This window comes from Takifugu flavidus, chromosome 4 (genome assembly GCF_003711565.1).
Source record: "Takifugu flavidus isolate HTHZ2018 chromosome 4, ASM371156v2, whole genome shotgun sequence".
In the NCBI taxonomy this organism is placed as follows: Eukaryota; Metazoa; Chordata; class Actinopteri; order Tetraodontiformes; family Tetraodontidae; genus Takifugu; species Takifugu flavidus.
Window position 1 is genome coordinate 17,841,363 of NC_079523.1, and position 23,873 is coordinate 17,865,235.

The following is a 23,873-nucleotide window of genomic DNA, read 5'->3' on the forward strand; positions in this document are numbered from 1 at the left end:
AATAACACCAAATGATTCAGGTTTAAACATCGCAGAAATACAAGAATTCAACTCATAAGTCTATTGAAATTAGGGTTTTTTTTCGTTAACTTAGAGCTCCTTTAGGAAATACATTTTCAGTAAAAACACGCAGCTGCCGAGTGGCACATATACAGAAACCTGCTGAAACTTTTAAAAAATTCCTTTTGAGTCCAACGACTGACGTAGAGGTTTTAAACATTCTGTTGGTGGTAATTATTCCCATACAGCCAACGTGAAGTGACCCGGAATAAAATCCTGTTGGTGCTCAACAATCAACAAACAACACATTTTCAAATGACCATGAAATGTACATTTGAGAATTATTACTAAAGAACATCTCTTATATAAAGCGATACAAGGTACAAGTTACACATTTTGCTTTTATGTAACAGACTGTAGGTTGTAAATTACATGATCCAAACAAAAAGCCATGAACACGTTTGTATGAGCTGTTTTATTTATGTGCTGTAAAGATGTTAAATGTGTTCAGCTGATTTATTTGTACTTGGTAAATATCCTCAAGTCACAACCAGGGGGAGCAATACCCGAGTAGGACATCAAAAAGGAAAATTAAACTCTGAAAGCAAGGCCCAGTTCTCGGATCTCTGCACAGTCAGCATCTCCGCTCCCACCCAATTCCCCAGGCCGCTGCCACTTCTTCAAAGTGTTCTGCTGTAATCCTGATATACTGTGTGTGTGTGTGTGTGTGTGTGTGTGTGTTCCTTTTGAGGGGTGATACGGAATTGCTTAAAAATACCTTCCAGTCTTAGTTTTAGAAGCACATTTCTATAGGTGGAATATTTTTATTTCCTAATTTTATTTAGAATCAATACTTTTGCAGTTGTGCTTTTTAACTTGAGTTGGGTTGAAACCTGTTTTGGACAGTTTTAAATTTTTTTGTAAGCAGTAATTAAAAGTTGAAGCAGTCAGCCCAATTGTCTTGTCCGTGTGTGTGTGTGTGTGTGTGTGTGTGTGTGTGTGTATTAAATTAAATTAAATTGGATTCACTAGAATGAGCCCATTCCTTCTGTTTTCTCACGTCAGTGTAGTTTCACACAAGCATAATATAACTTTGTGGATGCGCTGACAGGCCGTCCGTCTAAACTCCTGCAGACAAACTGATTCTTTCAGAAAAGAGTCTGGAGGTTCAGCTTTTGTAGGCTGTATCTTATAATGGTGGTTTTGCATATCATAGCATATATATGCGCTAATTATCCATTTATCTTGGATTATTATATTTAATTCTTTTTTTAATATATTTTCTATTCTTATACCAATTTTTCTTTTTCTCTACTTGTTTTTGCTGCTGTTGCGCTGTAAACTTCCCTGTTGTGGGACAAATAAACGAATCTGAATCTGAGTACGTAATGTCTTTCCACAGAGGAGAGACTAAACTAAAGCAACCAGAGTTGATTGAAGAGATTTTCTTTTCCAACGGAGACGTCGAGCAATCACATGTTTGTGGGCTCAATCAGGTGAAAAGAATCAGATGCCCATCACACAAACGGCTCCTACAAAAGGATCTGGTTCACATATTCCTGTCCATCCTATTTATAATTTGACCTTTCCCATCCCCCTTTCCACTGTGTGCTGGTCCCGCCTTCAGCCCGAACCTCTCGGTATGTCTTCATTATCAACAGCAGGGGCAGGTACGGCTACTTAAGGAGGGACAAACGCAGCGAGCGAGGGTGATAGTCCGAGGTTTAACGCCCCGAAAAACCACAAAACAACCAAGACGAGGGAGTGAATTTGAGAGAGAGTGAAGGCACAAAGCCACTGAGTCAAGAAACACAATGATAGAAGCTGAGGTGCAGTGAACAAGCAAGGTCAGGAAACAGTAGCGGTCATTTCTTACAAAAAACAAGAACAGAAACCGAAAAGACGAGTGGCAACAAACGGATAGAGAGGGAGAAGAAGAGAGAGTGGCACGGCACACCAACCGGGTAGGACCGACAGACAGCTGCTGGCTTCCTCCAGGTAAGAGAGGGGAACAAACACTCTGAGCTTAACATTCCAGGTTAGAACCGTTTCACCAGTCAGGCACGATGAGGAAAATGGAACATGTGAGGCTCGACTGGTCCACATATGTCAAACTTGAAGACGCGCCTCATTCATTGTCCTCGTATGTTTCTGTCTGCCCTTAAGTGTTCCGGAGAAACTGTCTCACATCGGCTACATTCCCAAATTGGACCTGTAGATTTCAGGGAACAGAATCTGAGTTTGTGGTCCTAATCTGGAACAAAGCTGCTGGATCACTGGTGATCTCCTGGATTCATTTAGTGCTCAGTTGTTGCTCTGGATATTTGTCCTTTTTTTTAACTCCACGCCCAGCCTGTTGACTTCAGCTCACTTCTTAACCTCTTTGCGTGTGTTTACTTTTGTTAGATTTGCTGAAACACGTGTCTGACAGCGAAGCTCCAACGCTGTTCAGGCTCTCAAATGCAGACCTGGAACATTAGGAGCTCTCAGAGTCATGAAAACGGGGTTGTGCTGGTTACAAACCAGTCTGGAGTCATTGTGCGAATACACTCACCAACAGGTTTATTAGCGACGTAAAAAAAACCAGCCTCATCTTCCTGAAAATCAGTCAGTTGTTACACTGTCAATAACATTGTTATTACAAATACCTACTTTGGTACTGAATGTTATTCTCAATGTGGTGGACCAAAAAAAACCCAAAAAACTTTAAAATGCATTCAATAAAATGCAAATAGAATGTGTACATTAAAAAAAAGTTGTTGAGTTTAGCAAAACAGATTTTTTTAAAAAATGAATAATTTGCATTTATAGTTGCACGAGCCTCTTGCGTCGGACTCAGTCGTGTATTTTTGAATGTGTAAATTACAATAAAAATTAAAAAAAACAAGGAAACGATCATCAACTTATTTTTTTTTAGTTCCGCAGCATCACCCCAAAAACAGGATTTGAGCCTTTATGGCAAAAAGAAATCCAACAATTCCCCCATTAACCACTTTCCCAAATGTCGCCCTTATCAGCACGTTCTCCTGACACCTGATTTAGGAGGCATTCGATTACTGATAAACAATGAAAACAAACAGCTTTTTAGGATCAAGTGAACATGTAATGAGGAGAATTCAGTCGATCAGTTGAGTTCCAACAACATTCTTCCTGCGGGCTCCGGACGACTGCGTCCAGATGGGAAACATTGACCTGACCCACCAACGAAAAGACATAAAAGGCCCTGCGATTAAAGACAAAGATAAAAGGATCTGGGATGTAAAATGCTAATTAGACGGCGTGTGATGTGATCCTTGTGAAATCAGGACTTCCTGTAAATGCTGACCCAAATCAACTGTCCGGGATCAGATTTACTCATTTAACTCTTCCGTCTCAGCTGTTCCCCAAATCAGTCGGAGAAAAATCAAGCTTCACCCTTCAACAAATGCAGAACTGCGTTTTTTGGTTTTTCTTAACAGTCGCCTTCGGCACACAAGGTTCTGGGCGACAGTCACTGTTGCCACGCGGGTCGGCTCTGCTCTCTGTAGCTCAAATGTTACAGGGGAACTTTGACAGGCCGATGAGCCTCTCGTCTGTGTTTAGAAAAGTTTAGTGGTGCCGATAAAGCTAAAACTGGTGACTTATCAGCTCCCGAGTGGAGTCTAAGACAAGCTGCTTTTCGGTTCCGTCGTCTCCATTTTAAGGGGTTGAGAAATTTGGCTCTGAGGTTTGCTAACTCCCAAATAAAACTTTGAAATTAAAGAGTCAACAAAACTGGGGTAAAAAATGCTGCTTTCCTTAAATCCCATTTTAAAATGCTAATTTATTGCCTCCTGTAAAAAAAAGAATTCTTGGATCCAAAATTTACACAAACCCACATGTATTCTTACCCCATTGAGCTTGATTTGAATCCTGTGAAGTGTTTCTTGTGCCATCAAAATGAGAAAATCTGGAACGTTTTGCACCTCTTCCACCGTGTAGGTGCGCTTGTACGTGTAAACGCTAATAAAACACTGATGCTTGCTTCATACCTTTCTGACCCTGGAGCGCCTCGGCTGGCTTTCGCTTTGCATATTTTTCACGTTGCATTGGAAGAATTATGGACATTTTCTTAGACAAATACACACGGGCATTTTTAGCCAGCATCAAATTACGCTGTGTAAGTTACAAAGTTATTGTCACTAGTGGGTATATTTGACACCTGAGTAGGGCAGAAGGGTGCACGCGTGTGTGTGTACGTTTAATTCTCTAAATCGACTTGTTGCCTCACTGAGTTCATCTTTATGGTTGGAATGTAGATTAAATTTGGCTGTTTAATAGTGCTGCCTCGCACGGATGTCGTCCTTCTTCCTTTGGTGAAAATGGATGGAAAACTAAAACAGCTGTGGTCACAAACAGGAAACGGACTCTTAAAGTGGCACCACTGTTTGTTTTTGTTTTTTTCGCAATTACAGGGGACAAAACATTCGATGCACTTTCAGAAGGGAGGAAAACGCTACATGTGTGCGTTACACCCTGACCTGAGGGAAATAGACCTTTTTTAAAAAGAATTGTTTGTTTTTTGGGACGTTGCAACAGGGAACGTCTTTCTGCTTGACGTTCACTTTCGTAAAGTCTGAACAATTTTTTTAAATTTTCAGGATGATCACCTTTGCAGAGTAGCTGTTTTCAGTTTCTCGGATCTGAGAGTGACGGATGGTTGTGACGGTAGAAAATGAGTCCATGCTTTTGAGACTGTCTGAGCGGGGCTTGAACTCGTTCTCTCGCACCATGAGAAAGTTAATATCAGCAGCTTCCTGCGTCCTGGACGGACGTCTGCAGGTCATTTACACCGCGGCTCGTCTTCACCTCTGGAGCTGCAGCTGTGCTGCGTCACAGTCATTCGAAATTTCCTTAGAAAATTGACAGATTGATGCGGTTTTGAACTCTAAACACAAGACTTTTTAAGACTTTGTGTCTCCCTGCAGCGTAACAGTTCTCAACAAAAACTTGAACATTGGTATTTTTCAATATTCACTGTGTTTGAATAAAATAAATGAACCCAAATGTTCTTAATATTCACAATGCACTAAAGTAAAGCAGCGCGCGCACGTTTATGAATAATCTAAATAAACACAACCCACAGACGGACATTAAAATTGATCCTGTGGGAGAGACTATAGAAAAAGAAACAAAGAGGGGGTGAACATTCGTGCCATCTGGTTCACCGCAGATGAATTGTGATCCCTTTAAATCTAATAATACCCCTCAGTCAGAGTGTCCTTTGTTTGAAGCTGTTGATGGGAGAAGAACTGGAGGCTTTGAAGCTGTTCAGTCATTTTGCATTTTCTTTAAAATGGAACGTTGCTGTGCCAGATTCGCTCCGCTTTTGGCAACATGCTGGGCAGAAAAACGACTATGTCATCACTAATGAAGGACAGAGACAATGAGAACGTCCAAATCAGTTCCAAGTTTATTTGGTTGTGTTTTTGTTGTTGTCGTCCCACCAAAGATTGTTCGATGTGTCCCTGTCGCCTTTGTTTCTGTGCGGTGAACGGCTCTCCTTGTTCCATACTGACATTTACTTGTATAAAAACGCTCATACATGTAATTAATTACAAATGGGTTGATTTACATGTGTCATAATACACGATGTGTGTGTGTGTGTGAGTGTGTGTGTGTGTGTGTGTGTGTGTGTTTATGGCTTAAATTACTTTAATCGGGGCTGGTTGGGGCAATTGGAAATGATTTTCCCTGCTTGAGTCTGTGTCCTCACTGCTGAACCCGATTCATTTATGCTTGAGGCGTCATTTTAATATCACATTTTATCAGTTTGGTTGAGAGAAATCACTCATACCTATTTTTATAGGTAACTTGTCAAAAAGTCTTATTTTTTTTTTATCTTAAAATGTTTTCATACCATCATTGTTGTTGTTATAGGTATTTTTATGTCCACTGTATATATATGGAAAAGTATACATACAATATAAATTATATGTATATGACATTAATTTCCCATAGTGTGTGTTTCTGTACTTCAGTACCATGTAAAGTTCTAGTAAAGTGAGGACATTTCCGAGAAGTGAGGACATATTGGTGGTCCTTCAATAGCCTTGTTGAGGGGGTCAGGGTTGGTAGGAATAGGTAGGGTTACAGTAAGGGGCGAGATAATGCTTTTAAGTTCCCCCAAAGACTAAGGTACAACGCGTGTGTGTGTGTGTGTGGGGGGACCTTTGCTCCAACAGTGTTGCTTGTATTGGGTGGAAGGTGGACGGATTTATAAGGGTTTAAATCCTCAACAAGAGGGAAAAACTGTGTGAGGCAATAAGAGAGAGTGTAGTCATGGCGAGTGTGAGTGCGTGTGAAGGTGGATACAACTAAAATAAAGACAGCTGTGGCATGAGAGAAGAGACCGCTTCCCTGGTGGGGGGCGTGGGGGGGATCACACTGACTCCAGGTGTGGCTCATGAAACTGTTACGAGGTTCATAAAGACAAAGACCACCCCCCCTTCCCCAACTAGCTTCCAGGGAAGACACCAGCACCTGTTGGAATAACATCATCATCTCTCCAACAAAAACATCCTTTATTTGTGTTTATTCTCTGGGTAACGATAAAAGAATCAACTGCTGGGATCGATCCGTTAACTTAGCATTAAGGTTGCTCCCAGGCCCAGATGGACATGTGGATCATGTGGACCATCCCACGGGCCTACAGACACGTGTGTGTTGTTGCGGGCTGGATAGTGCGCTGGTGCTGACAGCAGGTCATTAGGGCCTAAAAATCACATCTTTTGTTTGATGAGACCAAAGGTATTTGAATCTGTGTTCCAAAAATACCCTGACTGGCAATGAGAAGACGTCAACACTTCATCACAGACCTGTGAAGGGACGCAGTTTTGACAGCAAAACTTTCCCCATGTGGCAGCCATTAATGGCCCAGAAGCTTCTCCTGGTTCCTGGTGCTCTTCAGCACGGCGCCAGGAGGAAGAGCGCAGACCCGGGATCAGCTCTGTCTTTCCTTTCAGGTCCAATCAGAAATGTGACGAGAGAGAATCAGAGTAAAGGTCTTCCACAAGAGAGCAGCTCTGCTCCGTCCGAGGACTCTTCTGTTACCTACGTCAACGAGGCCGCATCTTCTCACCCACGTCTGGCCTTACTCCCCCTGGACCCATGAGGATCAATCAAGATCCATTCCATTTGTTATTGTTTGTGTTCCGTTAAGGAAGGGGAGGTGGGATTTCCAAATCATTTTCCACCCTGAGAAGAGATTTAAGAAGTAACCTTTGGAGGCCTTAATGCCAGGTTTGGGGTCCAGTTGAAAGGCTGATGTTTGGTGAGGGTTGTTAACGAAGGCTGGGCAGGATACCCGCGGGACCCTCCCCCCCCAAGTGATGTGGGACTTTAGGCTGAAAGAGGCAGAAACTGGCTGCTGATCGATTTTTTGGTGTTTCCTTGTCCTCAAACATGTTGCTCCCACGAGGCCATCTTGATCCGGTTGGTTCTGTGTTGGTCCACTGATCCCCCCCAACCAACCAAGCATGTGAATAAATGTAATTGGCTGATTTTTAATCTTCTTGTGTCCACAGGAGAACGTTAAATATAAACCATTAAAAAGATCAAACAGAACAAGTTCCAGCCTTTAATATACGGGAAAATGACACCTTGGAGTTTCATTTAGGAAGAAATGTAACATGTAATTACATTTAATTACGACAGAGTTAAGATAGGAAAATGGGAATTGTTTTCATCAAGAGGAGATGAAAAAAGAGTTTTTTGATCCAGTTAATTATGATCCAGAGGAATCCTCCTAAAATGCAGAGATGATTCTCTTTAGAAGACCTGAACCTCATAAGGTGGCAGAACTCCTGACGCTCAGCCTGATCCAGCCTAGGTTAGACTTTCAACCACAGTAGGGGAGAGAGCAGCAACTCGTTCATCGCTCTTCTGTGAACTTAATCCATCATTTGTTTTTGAAGCAACGTGCCTTGGGAGCTTGAGCACTCTATGTCCACTGTAGAGGTAGAAAGTCAGAGCACTCTGGGAACATCAAAAAGCCCTAAAGTACCTTTTCAGGGAGATCAAAAGATGAATGGCATGTACTTGTAATGGGTAATCTTTATCTAACAACATCCATCTAAGGCTCTCTGCCCTTCACCTTTGTCTTGGACGTTTCAGCTATGCAGCGGTTGGAGGGACGGGCCCACATCTACCCAGGTTCTGCCCGTAGAAGCGGCTCCTTTTTCTGTAAATCCTGACTTTCTCCTCTTGTGATTGGTGCTGCTGTTGTTGGAGATGGTCGTCATTATACACTTTGATGCCTTTATTGCGCCTCCTGGCGCTCAGAGGTTGTGTAGATTTCCCCTCATTTCGGACTCTAGCAGAACATTGGATCAGCTGGGCAGCGCAGCCTTGGTCTATGCTTCACCCATGAAGCGGTTTTTCCATTCCACTGACAAATCTGCACGATTGACATCGTGGGTGCCAAAGATTGTGTTGTGTAGGTAAGTGTGTCTAATCCCACTTTGTAAATTCTGCCATATCTGCCAGATCTGGAAGAGGAAAAACGCTTCCCCTCGTATATGAAAGAGGTCTATCAGAGCGCTGCTTTTCATTTGCTCAACATTGCCAAGATTGGGAGCATATTGGCAGTGAACGACGCTGTAAAACCAGCCCAGGCGTTACCGCAAGGCCGGCCTATTGTAACTCATTGTTGTCAGGATGTCCAGAGAGTTCTTTGAAGCGACATCAAAAGGCTGCTGCTCTCTATCCAAGAAGCTGAGAGCTGAAAATCTTGTTTATAATCGTGTAGTTTATAATTCTGAATCCCTTTGAAAGTTATACTAAGAGGAGTGAGGAGAGTAGAACCCTCCCCCTCCCCTCCTCTATTCTCCTCTCCCCTCCTCTCTCCCCATCTCCTCTCCTCTGCTCTCCTCTCCTCTCCTCTCCTCTCCTCTCCTCTCCTCTCCTCCCCTCCCCTCCTCTCTTCTCCTCTCCTCTCCCCTCCTCTCCTCTCCCCTCCCCTCCTCTCTTCTCCTCTCTCCTCCCCTCCCCTCTCCTCTCCTCCCCTCCTCTCCTTTTCTCCCCTCCCCTCTCCTCCCTTCTCTCGTCCTCTCCTCTCCTCCCCCCCTCCTCCTTTTCTCTCCTCCCCTCCTCTCTCTCCTCTCCTCTCCTACCTCCCCTCTCCTTCTCTCCTCTTCCCTCCCCTCCTCTCCTCTCTCCTCTCCCCTCATCTCCTCCCCTCCCCTCCTCCCCTCCCCTCTCCTCCTCCCTCTCCTCCTCTCCTCTCCTCCCCCTTCTTCCCTCCTCTCCTCTCCTCCCTCCTCTCCTCCCTTCTTGTCCCCCCTCTCCTCCTCTCCTCCCCTCCTCTCCTCTCCTCTCACACTTCCTCTCCTCTCCTCCCCTCCCCTCCCCCCTTCCCCTCCTCTCCTCTCCTCCCCTCCCCTCCCCCCTTCCCCTCCTCTCCTCTCTCCTCTCCCTCCTCCTCCTCCCTCCCCTCTCCCTTCTCCTCCTCTCCCCTCCCCTCTCCTCCTCCTCCTCCTCCTCCTCCCTCCCCTCTCCTTCTCTCCTCTTCCCTCCCCCTCCTCTCCCTCCTCCTCCTCCTCTCCCCTCATCTCCTCTCCTCCCCTCCCCTCTCCTCCCCTCCCCTCTCCCTCCTCTCCCCTCCTCTCTCTCCTCTCCTCCCCCCCTCTCCTTCTCTCCTCCCTCTCCCTCCCCTCTCCTCTCCTCTCCTCTCCCTCTCCTCTCTCCTCCTCCTCCCCTCTCTCCTTCTCCTCCTCTCTCCTCTCCTCCTCTCCTCTCTCTCCTCTCCTCTCCTCTCCTCTCCTCTCCTCTCCCCTTCTCCTCCTCTCCTCTCCTCTCCTCTCCTCTCCTCTCCTCTCCTCTCTCTCCTCTCCTCTCCTCTCCTCCTCCTCTCCTCCTCTCCTCTCCTCTCCCTCTCCTCCTCTCCTCTCCTCTCCTCTCCTCTCCTCTCCTCTCCTCTCCCTCTCCTCTCCTCTCCTCTTCTCTCCTCTCCTCCTCCTCTCCCTCCTCCTCTCCTCTCCTCTCCTCTCCTCTCCTCTCTCTCTCCTCTCCTTCTCTCTCCTCTCCTCTCCTCCTCTCTCCTCCTCCTCTCTCCTCTCCTCTCCTCTCCTCCTCTCCTCTTCCTCTCCTCCCCTCCCCTCCTCTCTCTCCTCTCCTCTCCCCTCCTCTCCTCCTTTCCCCTCCTCTCCTCTCCTCTCCCTCCTCCTCTCCTCCCCCTTCTTCCCTCCTCTCCTCCTCCTCCTCCCTCTCCTCTCCTCCTCCTCTCCTCTCCTCTCCTCGTCCTCTCCTCTCCTCTCCTCTCCTCTCCTTTCCTGGACCAATCTATAAAATTGACCTTATAAAGTATCACCGTCTATTATTTTAAGGTGAAATATTTGCTGTTTTAGTCCAGATTGGAATTTCCTTCTGATGAAGTTCCTCACAAACACCTGTAAGAACCACTGTGTGTCTCCTGCGTTCAGCTGCACAGTGGTATCGCACATCAATCTTGGGGTGAGAGGGTAAAGGTAATGTTGAACAGGTGGGCTGTCAGATGAAATTAGGCCTAAACGTTTGCCCTAAACTTTTTTTTCCCTTTTCATCTTCTTTTTTGTCAAAAGCCCTGTAAATGGCACGATAACAATTTATAACAAAGAGACAGAAAGAACGAAAAAAGGTTTTACTGGTAATTATTCACGCTAACGCTGAGTAAAATTTGACCTCTGCATTTAACGCTAGAGCTGTCGGACACAGAGAGCTACATCTCCTCTCCTGCCAACATTTTTCAGGGAAACCGCCTCAGAAATGCAGTTTGATTTATTTTCCCTTCACAAACTGGACTTCAGGGTTGAACCAGGCCTGGCTGAGATGAGGACAAGAGGTTGCTGTGGAGTTCTTTTTGGAGCTCTCTGCTAATCCAACTTTAGTTACACACACCCCTGCACACAGGCAGTAAAATAGAATAAAAGTTAGGATAAAAGATGAAAATCGAGAGAGAAAATCAGTCAGTAAGCAGAAAGTAAGCAGAAGCACTGAAGGGAAATTAAACAAGTGAGTCTTGGCCTCTTTTTTGAACACATCAACGGTATCTGCTGGCCGGAGGTTCTGTTCCACCGCCGGGGGCTGTAATAACTGAAGCCACCCCCCCCCGTGTGTTAGAACAGACTTGTAGTATCGTTGTAAAGGTGAAGGGTCGATAGAGTAGCGCGGATAGGCAAGAAGACCATTTGAAGTCTTCTAGAAGAACCTTTAAACCAAACCTGAAGCTTAGGAGCAGCTAGTGCAGCAGGTCCAAGGTCCTCCTGCCCTCTGGTCCTCCTGAGCTGGTCGCAAGTGTGGATTATAAAGGCTCTTTCTGGGAAGACCAGAGAGCAGAACAGGCTGGTCAAGGCAACAGTAACTCAGCCTGGAGGAGGCTGGGCTCGCTGTCAGAGGATTCCAGCTCTGGTTCTGGTTCCAGCTTAAATATAAAACATAATAAAACAAAATGTGACAGATTTCTGCTCTATGTGGCTTCTACATTGCAGCAGCAGTGTGCGTAATCAACAGGGTTGTTGTCCATCCTCCACAAACCCCCCAGTTACTTTGGATTTAAACATCCAGTTTGAAGGCCTGTCTGCACGACAAACCGGCAACATTCACTCGTTGCTGAAATGATTAATAAAGAGGCAGCAATAAAGATAAAAATAGGAACAGCCAAATTGTTCTGGAGGACCCAAATGGTCTAATTATTCATAAGAGAGGAGGCCCCTGACCTGGGCGGGGGGGAGTGAGATGAACCATCACTCAAGCCCATGGATGGTGGATCTGCATTGGAGGAAAGACGGCGTGTCCAGCACCAGTCCACTCGTGACCCATGTTAAAATATAAAAAAAACAACGGTTTGGTTGCATGGCTCTAAAGGGGTTGGGGGGTTGCCAAAATTGCTTTACTTTTCTTTCTCTGCTTTTTTCCTCTGCCAGCGTAACGAAATACAGAATCAAGAAGAGGCAGAAATCCAAAGCCGGGCCCGATAAACTGCAGCTATTTTTAGCACATCCTTTTCTGATGTGTCTTCAGAAACTCCTCCGCATCATTCAGCCAACGTCCGCTCTGGATATGAAAAACGAGCTTTTTTGATGCTGCTTCAGCTTGATTTGGTATTTCCTTATGTCTAAGTATGGAAAGAAAATCAAAGCTTTTCAATTTTTGCAACCCCCCCATCCTGCAGAATTCTGGGATCCACCACTAGACCCTATAATCCCTGCAGGCTTCAGGCCTCTCTCTTGGTCTTGTACCTACTACAGCAGGTGGACCACTGCTCACTTTCCTCACGAGCTGGGAGCAGCTTGTCCCATGAGAAGACAGTCTAAAAACTCCCCCTGGGACACCTGCTGTCTACAAAAGCTCCCAGAACCATGGAGAAACTGATGTGACCCTACCTGCTGCCCTCTGATTAGTGGGAGGGGCCAGAGCACTGTTACCTGACCTAATGTCTTCATGCCTTAGTGCTGTTTTCAGTGGGTTCCCTAAGATGCATATCTTTGAGAGTCTAAAAGTGCATAAGGTTTGTTTTTACCAGCTGGAGTGGCAGAACGAGTCCATTGTTATTGTTGTGACAGGAGATTGTGACGTTTGTTGCAGATGGAGATGCATGCCTTCCTGTTTCTTAGCTGCTTTGTCCTCGCTGTGATAGAGTACCTCTTCGGTGCGGCTCACATGGTCCCTGAAGAGAGACTCTCCTCCAACAGAGTCGCTGTGTCTGGCGCGCTCTCTCCAAGCTTTGAGGCCGCTCCCCCTCCTGTAGTAATCGTAGGTAAGCGCACAGCTTCATCTGCTCTCTGTGAAGTAGTACCCAGAAAGGAGCTCTTAGAGTTGTGGAGCTCCTGCTCAGATCTTTGATCCTGACAGAACTAATATGAATCAGGTTTGAGGACAAATATGAAACATATTTTGGTTTTTTAAGCTAAGTCTCATTGATCAATATTATTTTCTTTCCTTTTAGCGCTGCCCAAGTCTGGAAAGAAGTTCAACAAGACAAAACGGCCAAAAAAGGTAAAGATCCCGGAATAGGCGAAAGCTTAGATATGGCATCTATAAACCAAGACAAAGCTCTTCTAACTAACAGGTGGCGTTGCAAAATCTTGACTTTCTCTGGAATCGTATTTAATCACTACTTCCTGTAAACTTTTGGAATTGACTGGCGATATGTGTCAAGCTGCTGATTCAGCATTTTCTCCCCATTTGCTTAGTTAAACACCTATTTTATACAAGTTTATTTTTATTTTTATCAGGACCTTAGGATGTCAGAAACTGGCTTTATAGTAAATTTCAGCTTCAGAAATGCAGAAATGAGAGGAATGAGGGTTAGAGTCCAAAGGGATGAGAACAGCATCAGAGTGAGAGAAGAGACAGCAGAGTAATCGTGGTCTTGGAGGAAAGTCTCTTTAGCCTGGAACCCAGATCACAAATAAACACAAAGTAAATTGGTACCACAAGGAAAGAAACAGTTTGCCGTCCTGTGTCAAAAATTCACTAAATCATCACACAATAATGGCTTGATTTGAATTATTTTTTCGGCTGTCAGGCGAAATTAAATGTGACTCGATATCTCTCAGCCTACCTAGAGAACAGGAAAGTGAGCTCACAAGACATGAAAAATAGCCTGTTAATGTGGGAGGGGAAAGGCCTAAAGAGCAGTTATTACACGTCTTTGAACTGTTTCTATTTTTCACTCACTGCCAAACCAAAGGCAGCGAGGTGCTACATCACCGGTGCATCACCGCTGCCTTCCTCACCCTCTTCTTTTTTATGTTTGCTCAGAACAAATATGGTGTGAAGAAACGCCCCCCTCCTCCTGCTAACTGCCTTCCCTTAGGGGGTAGCTGTAAATCTCCAGGCACAGAATGCTGTGATTTCTGTGCTTTCTGCCAGTGCCGGCTCTTCAGAACTGTCTGTTACTGCCGAATGGGCAACCCTAGCTGCTGAGCAGGTGGCTGCAACTCATCAGGCCCATGGAATCCTGCTTTAAGTTATCTCTAATTACCACGGTGTGAAGCCAAGCCTTGTAATCCGTGTCCACGTTCCCTACAGACACAATATAAAAGCACTTTATCTTTTCACAGAGGACTGCGGCGCCGTGACCTTTGCTAAGGTCTCGCTCCTCTCACCGCTTGTATCGCAGCACAATAAAGATTGTAATTTCACTTTGTGCTTTAACCATGTAGAGATTGCACATATTTGCTGTAACACTTTAAAATGTACTTTTTTCATGAATAAATTGGTATGGTATTGAAATATTTACAATTTAATGGCGTCCTGTTAGAAAATGATTGTTTTTCTTTTGTTAATGTATTTTGTCCCATTTCATAAGCTTATTTCTACACGTGGCGCTTGGCAAACCTGGATACGCTCAGGATCAGGAAGTGTTTGATTTTTAGGGGATACCCGCTCCGGTATCCCTGTTAAGCCTGAGCTCTTCCAGAGCCTTCATGGCCGACAGAACACAACAATCTAGAGTCTCCAATCTGGATTCTTGTGACGGTCACTCTGGCAGACGGAATTCACTTTCTCCGCCACATATGTATTCAGCCGAGCACCACTTGGCCAGCGCCACGTCGGCAGCAGCCAGAGCAGAACCTGACACCACCCTTTCCCCAGCAGAGGCGATCCTGCCAGTCCGGCACCAATAATTGGGCCCTTGGCAGTATCGCGACATAGCTGTGCATTTAATCCGGACTTGGTTCTATTTCTTCCTCCTGTTACCTTCCTGTTTCGCACCTGAAGCCACCACTGAACTACACCAGCTCTGCAAAGGGAGAAAAGAACACTGGTGTGTATGAAGACCGAAAACTACTAAAACACCCCGAGTGAAGCCTTTACAAAGGCGTGAGCAGCGTACCAAGCCCTCACCGATGGTCCAATTAGAAAAAAGGGTTTGGTATTTTCAGAGATATTTTAATTTGTCAGGTCCCGCCTGCAAGAGCCAAGAACTGCGAGTTCCACGGCAACAGCCCGGATTCATAAAAGATCTGGCTGCACCTGCATAGGGAGCATTTTTATTATTTCCAAACTGTCAAAGTTTTCAAGTTAAAAGTGTGAGAATGGCTGCAGATCTGGCCTCCCAAACTTTAGTAAACACTCCAATATGAAATGTAAGTGTTACGCGTAGCTGTTTACAACCTCCCCGCATGAACGATGTATTATGCGACCTGCTGCAGCAGCAGAAAGAACAAAGCCGATGTTATGTCACATGCGATTGATATTGAAAGTACAAATTTTTTGTTTCACCACAGATAAATGCATGGCTGCCCTGGTAGACCACTGCAGATGCTCAATGCTTTGTGCATAACACATCTGGTGTTGATAACTATAGTGTAGTGGAATATTTTTGCCAAATGAGATCACTCCTCAGGGAATGGGAGGGCGTAGAGTTATCCTAATGTTTGACAGAAACCATTCTGACATTCTGGTTTTTTTTTTTGGCCAATGGTGCTGTCAAAAACCCTGCACTTGTATCGGTCTGGCAGATGAGGAGATGGGTCATTTTCTGCACAAGTTTGACACAAGAGCAGATGAGTCTTCCTCCACAGCGGCAAGGGATACATTGTCATGAGCACCTGTGGCAAAGGAACTTGATGAGGTTATGAACTTTTGGGGTTTTAAACAGACATTGACATTGACTGACACTCGATCTGTTTACCCCTATCGCCCCCCCCCCCCCCCACACACACACACACAGATGCACACATACACACACAACACCACGCAAGAAAAACGGTTAGAGGGTTAGGGTTGGATGGGTGCCCCAGGTAATTGTGAAGTGAGGATGGAATTTGAGAAGATTAGACCAGTCAGTTCTAACCAGCAACAGGGGCCTTTAGATGTCATGAAAAGCTGGTCGGCAGCGAAGATTCAACCCATCAGCACACGGTCGGACCGCAGTAGGCAGCTACGGATCTCTTTCCAGCTTCAATCAGCAGTGTAAAGAGGTTCCAGTTTATACAGTGCCTCGAGGAAATCTGACCTGAACAAACTGGTTGAAATAAAGGGAACGGGACCAGGAGGTTTCGGTCTTCCTGGGGTTTATCAACCATCCTAAAGGAATGTAAAGAGAAGGAAAACACAGCAGCAACTACCAAGACTGGATGTTCACATTGGCCCAGGCAGAATTTGTGCCAACGGGCTGTCGGGAATTATTGCAGTAAAAAAGTTCTTAAATTCTTAAGAGGGATGCTTCAGTGTGAGCATTCGCAACACACACACACACACACACACACACACACACCACACACACACACACACACACACACACACACACACACACACACACACACACGCCAAGATGAGTCTGTGAGATGAGGAATAGTCAAACCAGCCTAAACAAGACAAGACACCAACACCCTCAACTTGAGCAACCAAAATCAGAGACAGACAAAACCAGCAAGAAGGTTCAAAACAACCGAAAAAAGCCGCTAATAAAAGCGATTGGGACGCCTTGACGTCACCCCGCCAATCCAAGCGGGAAGCACAAGCAACTTAGAGAGGCCAAACATCGCCTGACCTCCATAGGACAGGACAGACCATACAGGACAACCAACCAACATGGAAGGTCAACTTCAAGGAGGTGACCTAAACCCAACTTTAAGGAGGTGACCTAAAGTCAGTGGCTCACATTTCCGAGTGTACTGTTACCCCCAAACTCTTAATAGATGATTTAAAGAATGGGGCATCAATGGTCCAGGCCGAGCTGAGTCATTTCGGACCTGATGTAGATATGATGTAGACATGTGAGAAAGGCAAAATGTCAGCTAGCTGAGTTGCCGCCACTGTCCGCAGCAGACTTCCACATTTCCAGGCTGCTCACTGTCAGCTGGAATGGAGACAGTTCCGAGAACTACCAAGTCCTGCTGTGGCCCAACCAGGGGAAATCATAATGTTATTGCAAACTCACTGCCTGACATCATGTTGGGCTTCTCGTTCTCCCTTTGTTTCAATGTCACGAACAGTTAAAGCAGCTTTAAAAATATTATTCTGGTTCCGACTGAGGGAAACCACGATGATCCCCCAACAGTGATATTTTGTGATGTGGATGGGAGCAATCATTAGATCCACCTGTGAGACCGCCATAACCCTGGATAATATGTATGTTTAATATGTTTGTTTATGCACCCTCACCATTTTGGTTCTTCTACTGTATTACACAGGTTGGACACCACCAGACAAATGGTTGGTTTGTTTGTGCACGTGAGTGACCCAATTTTTACCTGATGGTTTGATTCTTTTGGTGATCTTTAGAAGACGTCTCCCATAATATCTGTAATATTTACCTGGTTCACGACTAAAGTCTACATGTCCCAAAGAGTGGAAGCTTCTCTTATTGGGGATGTTGGAGCTGCCCTCACGATGTGCTGAAGGGTCCTGCGGCAGAATGCAGCGCAGGCGCAGCTTGATAGGATGCTCTCGTACGAAGTGAAGGCATTTTCGCTCAGTGATGTAGTGTTGGTGGTCCAGGAGGGATCCTCTGTGATGTGATGTTTATCTCTAAAGTTCTTGAGAAGGTGGTGGTGACTCAGTTACTGGAGCACCTGCAGAGAAACAGCCTTTTTGAGATGTTTCAGTCAGGCTTTAAAGCTCATCACAGCACAGAAACAGCACTTCTTAAAGTCACTAATGATCTTCTCATAGCTTCCGATCATGGACTGGTCTCTATGCTGGTTCTGCTGGACCTCAGTGCTGCTTTTGATACGGTTGATCACAGCATCCTGTTACAGAAACTGGAACATGTGATTGGGATTAAAGGGACAGCACTAGACTGGTTTAGATCATATTTATCTGATAGATACCAGTTTGCTCATGTCCATGGTGTTCCCTCCTCATACAGTAGGGTTAGCCATGGAGTTCCTCAAGGTTCTGTACTTGGACCAATCCGCTTCACCTTGTCCATGCTTCCCTTAGGGAACATTATTCGGCAGCATGGGATCAATGTTCATTGTTATGCTGATGACACTCAGCTTTATTTATCCATGAAACCAGAGGAGACAGAGAAGTTAGTGAAGCTCCAGACCTGTCTTAAAGACATAAAATCCTGGATGTCTTCAAATTTCCTTCTCCTTAACTCAGGAAAAACTGAGGTCATGGTGTTTGGTCCTGAACCTCTCAGGGACAGATTAGATCACATGATCACTCTAGATGGTATCTCATTAACATCTAGTCTCTCTGTGAGGAATCTAGGAGTAACTTTTGATCAAAATCTCTCCTTCAACTCACACATTAAATTAGTCTCTAGAAGTGCCTTTTTTCATCTGAGGAACATCACAAAGATCAGGAAGCTACTGACCCACCATGATGCTGAAAAGTTAATTCATGCTTTTGTTACTTCCAGGCTGGACTATTGTAATTCTTTATTATCAGGGTGTCCAAACAACTCTTTAAGAAGCCTCCAGCTGATCCAAAATGCTGCAGCCAGAGTTCTGACAGGTATTGACAAAAGAGATCACATAACTTCTGTAATGGCGTCACTTCATTGGCTGCCCGTTAAATTTAGAATAATTTTTAAAACCCTTCTTTTGACCTACAAGGTCCTCAGAGGCCTAGCTCCATCCTACCTGGAGGAGCTAGTGAAACCTTATCAGCCCAATAGACCGCTCCAATCTCAGAAGGCTGGTCTACTTGTGGTTCCCAGAGTTTCTAGGAGTAGAATGGGGGGCCGAGCATTTAGCTACCAGGCCCCCCTGCTATGGAACCAGCTCCCTGTCCAGGTACGGGAGGCTGACTCCATCGCTACTTTTAAGATCAAACTTAAAACCTACCTCTTTGATAAAGCTTATTGTTACTAATTCTGTAGTTCCAGTTACTATCATAGACAGACAAATTATCATACTTAGGGGGTCGTCTAATCGTTAGGTCACATCTTAGCTGTGCTGTTATAGGCCAAGGCTGGGTCCCCCCACTGGGTCATGGTTTCCTCTCCTCTCCTCTCCTTTCCTCCTCCTCATCAAGCAGACTAGTTATGATGATTCCTGTGTAGTTTTTCTGCTTCTCCCCCCCCCCCCCCCCCCCCTATTCATTTACAGTTATCACCGCCTTCAGAGCTGCATGATGACCTCCGGCCCCGCTGACCTGTTGTATAGTGTATTTTTGTGTGTGTTTCTGTGCCTCTCTCCTCTCCTCTCCTCTCCTCTTCCCCCTCCTTCTCATCTCCTCTCCTGCTCAAGGTTTCTTCCTGTTAAAGGGGAGTTTTTCCTTGCCACTGTTGCTTGTCTGGGGTCAGGCCCTGGGATTCTGGAAAGCGCCTTGAAACAATTTTGATTGTAAAAGAGATGCTATATAAATAAAGATTGATTTGATTTGATTTGATGTGTACAGCCAGAACCCTGGTGTAGGGTCAGCAGGGTAAAGAGGAGAGGGCTAAGCGCACATCCTTGGGGGCCCCTGTGTTCAGGATGATGATGATGATTGTGCTGTTGCCAACCAGCACTGCCTGTGGTGTCTCTAAAACCTCCCAAAACCAGCGTGGTTCACTAGTCGGTTGGGTGCTCCCCATTAACTCCCATGTTAAATTCAGCACGGGGAAAACTTGAGGTTTGGGTTTGTTCCGTTCCACTTAACTTAATCCCACGAGAATTCTCCTGTACTAACAATATTGATCTTTTCTAAGTGGTCTAACTTAAGCGTGCTATTTAAGGATCACTTGACTGTGTGGGTAGGGAATCACTGTGTCGATGTGAATTTTCCTGATTTCGGAGAACACGACTAAACGGGGACCTGTCAGCTAATGAGCTGTGAAATCCTGATGTCTTAAACACTGCATGGTGTCCTAGAGGATTATTCTTATAAAAGGTTGTATTTTCTTAAGTTTGTTCTATGGAGGAGTTAGGAGACTTTTTTGGCAAAGTTTTGAAGCATATTGCTTAGAGAGGTAGTTACTTTGTGTCTCCCCAACTTTGAAATTTAATTTCATCTTGCTACAACAAAATGCACCTGGCTTCCTGACAGTTTGAGCAAAAAGCGAATGGATCTGTTATAAATCCTGATCTGCTTAACAGGTCCCCCATGGCTGTTTCTGACCCTTTTATGACTTTAGCCAACTTTAACTTTCATGTTGGCCGAATCTATGTTACTAGAAATTCCAAAATCATTCAGATTGTCCAACAGCATGTCCATAACTCCAGATGTCAGAAGTGGTGGTCTTACCTTGGAAAATATTTTCTTCATCTACCAGACAATATAAGTGCTGAAAAACCATGGCGGCTCCTGACTGAGGTGATTTGTTACATCTCTTACACTCGAAGCATGACCCGCTGACTAAATTTATAAGCAGCTGAGACAAAGCAGAGGTTTTTTTTAACCTAAGCAGCCGCAGGAATTTTGGCACATTGATAAGCACAATCACCTAATTTTTCTCTGCTACAAAACAGCCTCTGTGGGTTGGTGTTTGTCGCAAAGTCTTTCAAAAAGTTGTCAAGGAAATTGATGGAGATGCCAAAAAATTGGACATTTTAGACAAACCTTGTGAATGTGAATCAATACATTGTAATTGTTTTATGCAGACACACTCACACACACACACACACACACACACACACACACACACTTTTTTGGTTTATGTATTATTTGTGATTTGTGGCTAAGAGAATTTTGTCAGAACTATTTCCAACATCATCTTTAAACAATTACGCTGGAAAAAGAACTGAAATCTTTTATGGGCAAAAACACACAACCCCGGTGCCCACTTATGCCCACCCTTGAACCAAAACTTTGTTAAAGCATCTTTTGATTGTATTCCAGCACTCAGCCTTTTTGGACAGAAGTGACTTGGCAATATTTGCTCACCCAAAAGTGCTCCACATCTGTCAGACTGAGGGCATCTTCTGGGAAATGCTGCCCTCAGATCAGCCCACAGATTTACTGGAGCAGGACCATTCCAAAATGTTAATCCTCTGGTGAAGCCATGAGTTGTTGGTCTGGCTGGATGCTAAAATATTAATTTCTCTTCAGCTCCAACTTTCTAATGGTTATGTACAGCTGGTTGATAATTGACTCCACCTTAATAAAAGTCCTGGTTCCAGCTGAGGACAAACAGCTCCAAGGCGTGACGTGTCCTCTAACACAGTGTTCATAGAGGGGACAATTTATGTAGTCATAGTCCAATGTGGAGCTGCGAGATGCTGTTGTTTTCCGTTGTATTTCCACGATATGATGTAGTGGAGGCAGATGATTGCGTGATCCGCCTTTATCCTGCAGTCAATCGACTATTGATTTGATTGATCAGGTTACTCTCAGACAGAAATAGTGTTTCTTTGCAGTTATTCCACCTTTGATGATGAACAAAGTTAACTTTTTCCCTTTTTGCATTGATGACCTCTCCCAAATTTGTCCTGTATTCATCCTATCCTGAGGGAGCAGGGATGTAGCCCAAGTGGGGCCCGGGAAGGATTCAGGGGCCCTGCTCAGGGGCCCACAGTGGTGTAGACAAGTGCTACCGGACATTTGGGAGGCAGGGGTAAAAACCTCTGCCTCCCAAATGTCCGGTCCAGGTACTTGAATCAGCGACTTCCCTCTACATTAATAATTGTTAAGTTGATCGGTTCTGCCGACTTTTTGTGAGTTTTGTCATCTGCAGGTTTGGGGCTGGTTTGTTGTGTTGTAAGATGGATTTTGATGGCAGCTTGCTGTTTTAGCATGTCTGTAGAACGTGCGCAGCGGCTTCCGCTGGGGTGCATTTTCACTGGTTTAGTATTTGTTAGTGTGTAACTCAGGTTTATTACAGGCTCTGTCAGGACCCTGCTGCTTTACTGTCCTCTTGTGGCTTTGGGAGCTGCATGATGACCTCCGGCCCAGCTAACCCACTGTATAAATAGTATATTTTTGTGTGTGTTTCTGTGCTCTGTCCCCGTCCTCTCCTCTCCTCTCCTCTCCTCTCCTCTCCTCTCCTCTCCTCTCCTCTCCTCTCCTCTCCTCTCCTCTCCTCTCTCTTTACCCAGCCGGCCATCAGCAGGAGGTTCCCCCTACATGAGCCTGGTCCTGCTCAAGGTTTCTTCCTGTTAAAGGGGAGTTTTTCCTTGCCACTGTTGCTTGTCTGGGGTTAGGCCCTGGGATTCTGGAAAGCGCCTTGAAACAATTTTGATTGTAAAAGAGACGCTATATAAATAAAGATTGATTTGATTTGATTTGATTTGCCTAAGTGTGAAGGTTGCCTTTTAACTTCTTGTTGTCAGGCTGCATGTGTGTGTGTGTGTGTGTGTGTGTGTGTGTGTGTGTTTCCTTGAAAGGCTGCAATGCCAAAGACAGCAGTTAAGGAATCACTGGTCACAAGTGCTGACAAACAGTTGCTGTCTCAGGGCGTTCCCTTGTAGCATTTTGCCTTTTTCATTGTAAACTATGTTTTGGGGGGTTTTACGCTAGTTTTGGATCAATATGAGCAAAAAGGATTAAATGGGCCTCCGACTAAAGGCAAGAGTAAATGGAATGAGCCCTTTTTCTAGTAATCTTTAGCCTCCACAAGTGTGCATTCAGACATAAGTCACATATATCACATTTAAATACTGTTTTGGGGTGGGTGCCCCAAACTCATGCAGACTAGAGGGGCCTGGGATTGAACCGACAACCACCTTTGAACCTGAACTACAGTAGCCAGGCGTGAAATATAAAATTCTCCACTTTAAAAAAAAAAAAAAGTTCATCAGCGCCAAGAGGATTTATAGATTTTTGTCTTCAGAAAGCTGAGGCGTGCATATTGTGCTGCATAAAGCCTTTTACCTACTGTCTGTCAGGGAGCCAGGTTGTTTATGGGGGAGGGGGAATTACAGGGTTATGGGTCATTACAGGTTTTATAGGCTTGTCTTGTCTGTCTGTATGTTCGTCATGGTCTCCGTCCATTTTTTTGCACAACACACTTTATGGTTAAAGGAAAATAAAATGATTCAAAGTGAGGATGTGTCATCTGGGAACCATGCACATCTGCACCAAATTTTATAGAAATTCGTCAAAAGGTTGTCAAGATATTTCACTTAATGCAAAAATGTCAACCTGGCAATGGATCTAGAAAAAAAAATACCCTGTTGACTGGTGTGTCTGTAGTGGATTTCATAACAGTCCATCATCATACAAGGAGGACATATTTCAGCGCGGCCCATTTATACTGGAAGGAACAATCAAGAAGAATAATGATTAAAATTCAATAGAATTCAGTCTCAGCTTGGGAGGAAGATACAATTTTAGATCATTTAAATGCTGCTGCAATATGAGTAACACCCAAAACACCCCAAGTAACACCCCAAAATCCTGTCAACTTTTGAAGGCTGAATTTATTTGCAGTCATCTGCACCTTTCAGGAACTTTTATAAGTTCCATCTGTGCCTGGTATGAAGTGGTACTCTAAATTTCCTCCGTGTCTTCATCTGACAGGATCATTCGGACCAGCATTGCTGCAGTTTAATCTTTACGGCAGAATATTTTATTTGATGTCACAGTTTCAGACCATCTAAGGGCGGCTGGATAACTTCAAACAAAAGGTCAGTTATTTTTCACAGCTTTGCAGCTACTTTTATCTCCATTTAACAGCAGTTTACTGGTGCAAAATTGCAACAAGAAGGCCTTTCAGTCTAAGTGACATTTTTGTTTAGTGTAGAGGAGGATGAAATCAAACTGTTGCACGAAAACATTTTGGCATGTTTTAGTGAAGAGGAGCTGATGTCAGAGGGGGAAAAAATTCTGTTCCCTCTCTGTCAGAAGAGAGGGAAGGGAATTAAAGCTGTAATAAATGCTTTATGAACGTAATTCTACTGGGCATGAACATAATAAGGAACTAGTTTTTCCTCCTCGATGTTTAGGCTGCTTAATATTTTACCTGTTTCCAACTGCTCTTTATTCCTTCCTTTATGGCTTTTCTAAATGTCTTGCCCCATTCTCCAACGCCAGTTAAACTCCAGCGTTTA

General features: G+C 44.7%; 2 protein-coding genes across 2 annotated transcripts in view; both read left to right on the plus strand.

Annotated features, from left to right (window-relative positions):
- The window catches only part of LOC130523571 (NLR family CARD domain-containing protein 3-like), a 218,778-nt gene that overhangs the window by 85,238 nt on the left and 109,667 nt on the right, over positions 1-23,873 (plus strand). The gene's annotated exons all lie outside the window — the stretch shown is intronic.
- Positions 1,656-14,232, plus strand: asip1 (agouti signaling protein 1). The gene is made up of 4 exons (XM_057028976.1): positions 1,656-1,998; positions 12,580-12,751; positions 12,941-12,990; positions 13,759-14,232. The coding sequence occupies exons 2-4, from the start codon at positions 12,580-12,582 to the stop codon at positions 13,921-13,923; spliced, it is 387 nt and encodes a 128-aa protein (XP_056884956.1). The 5' UTR covers positions 1,656-1,998; the 3' UTR covers positions 13,924-14,232.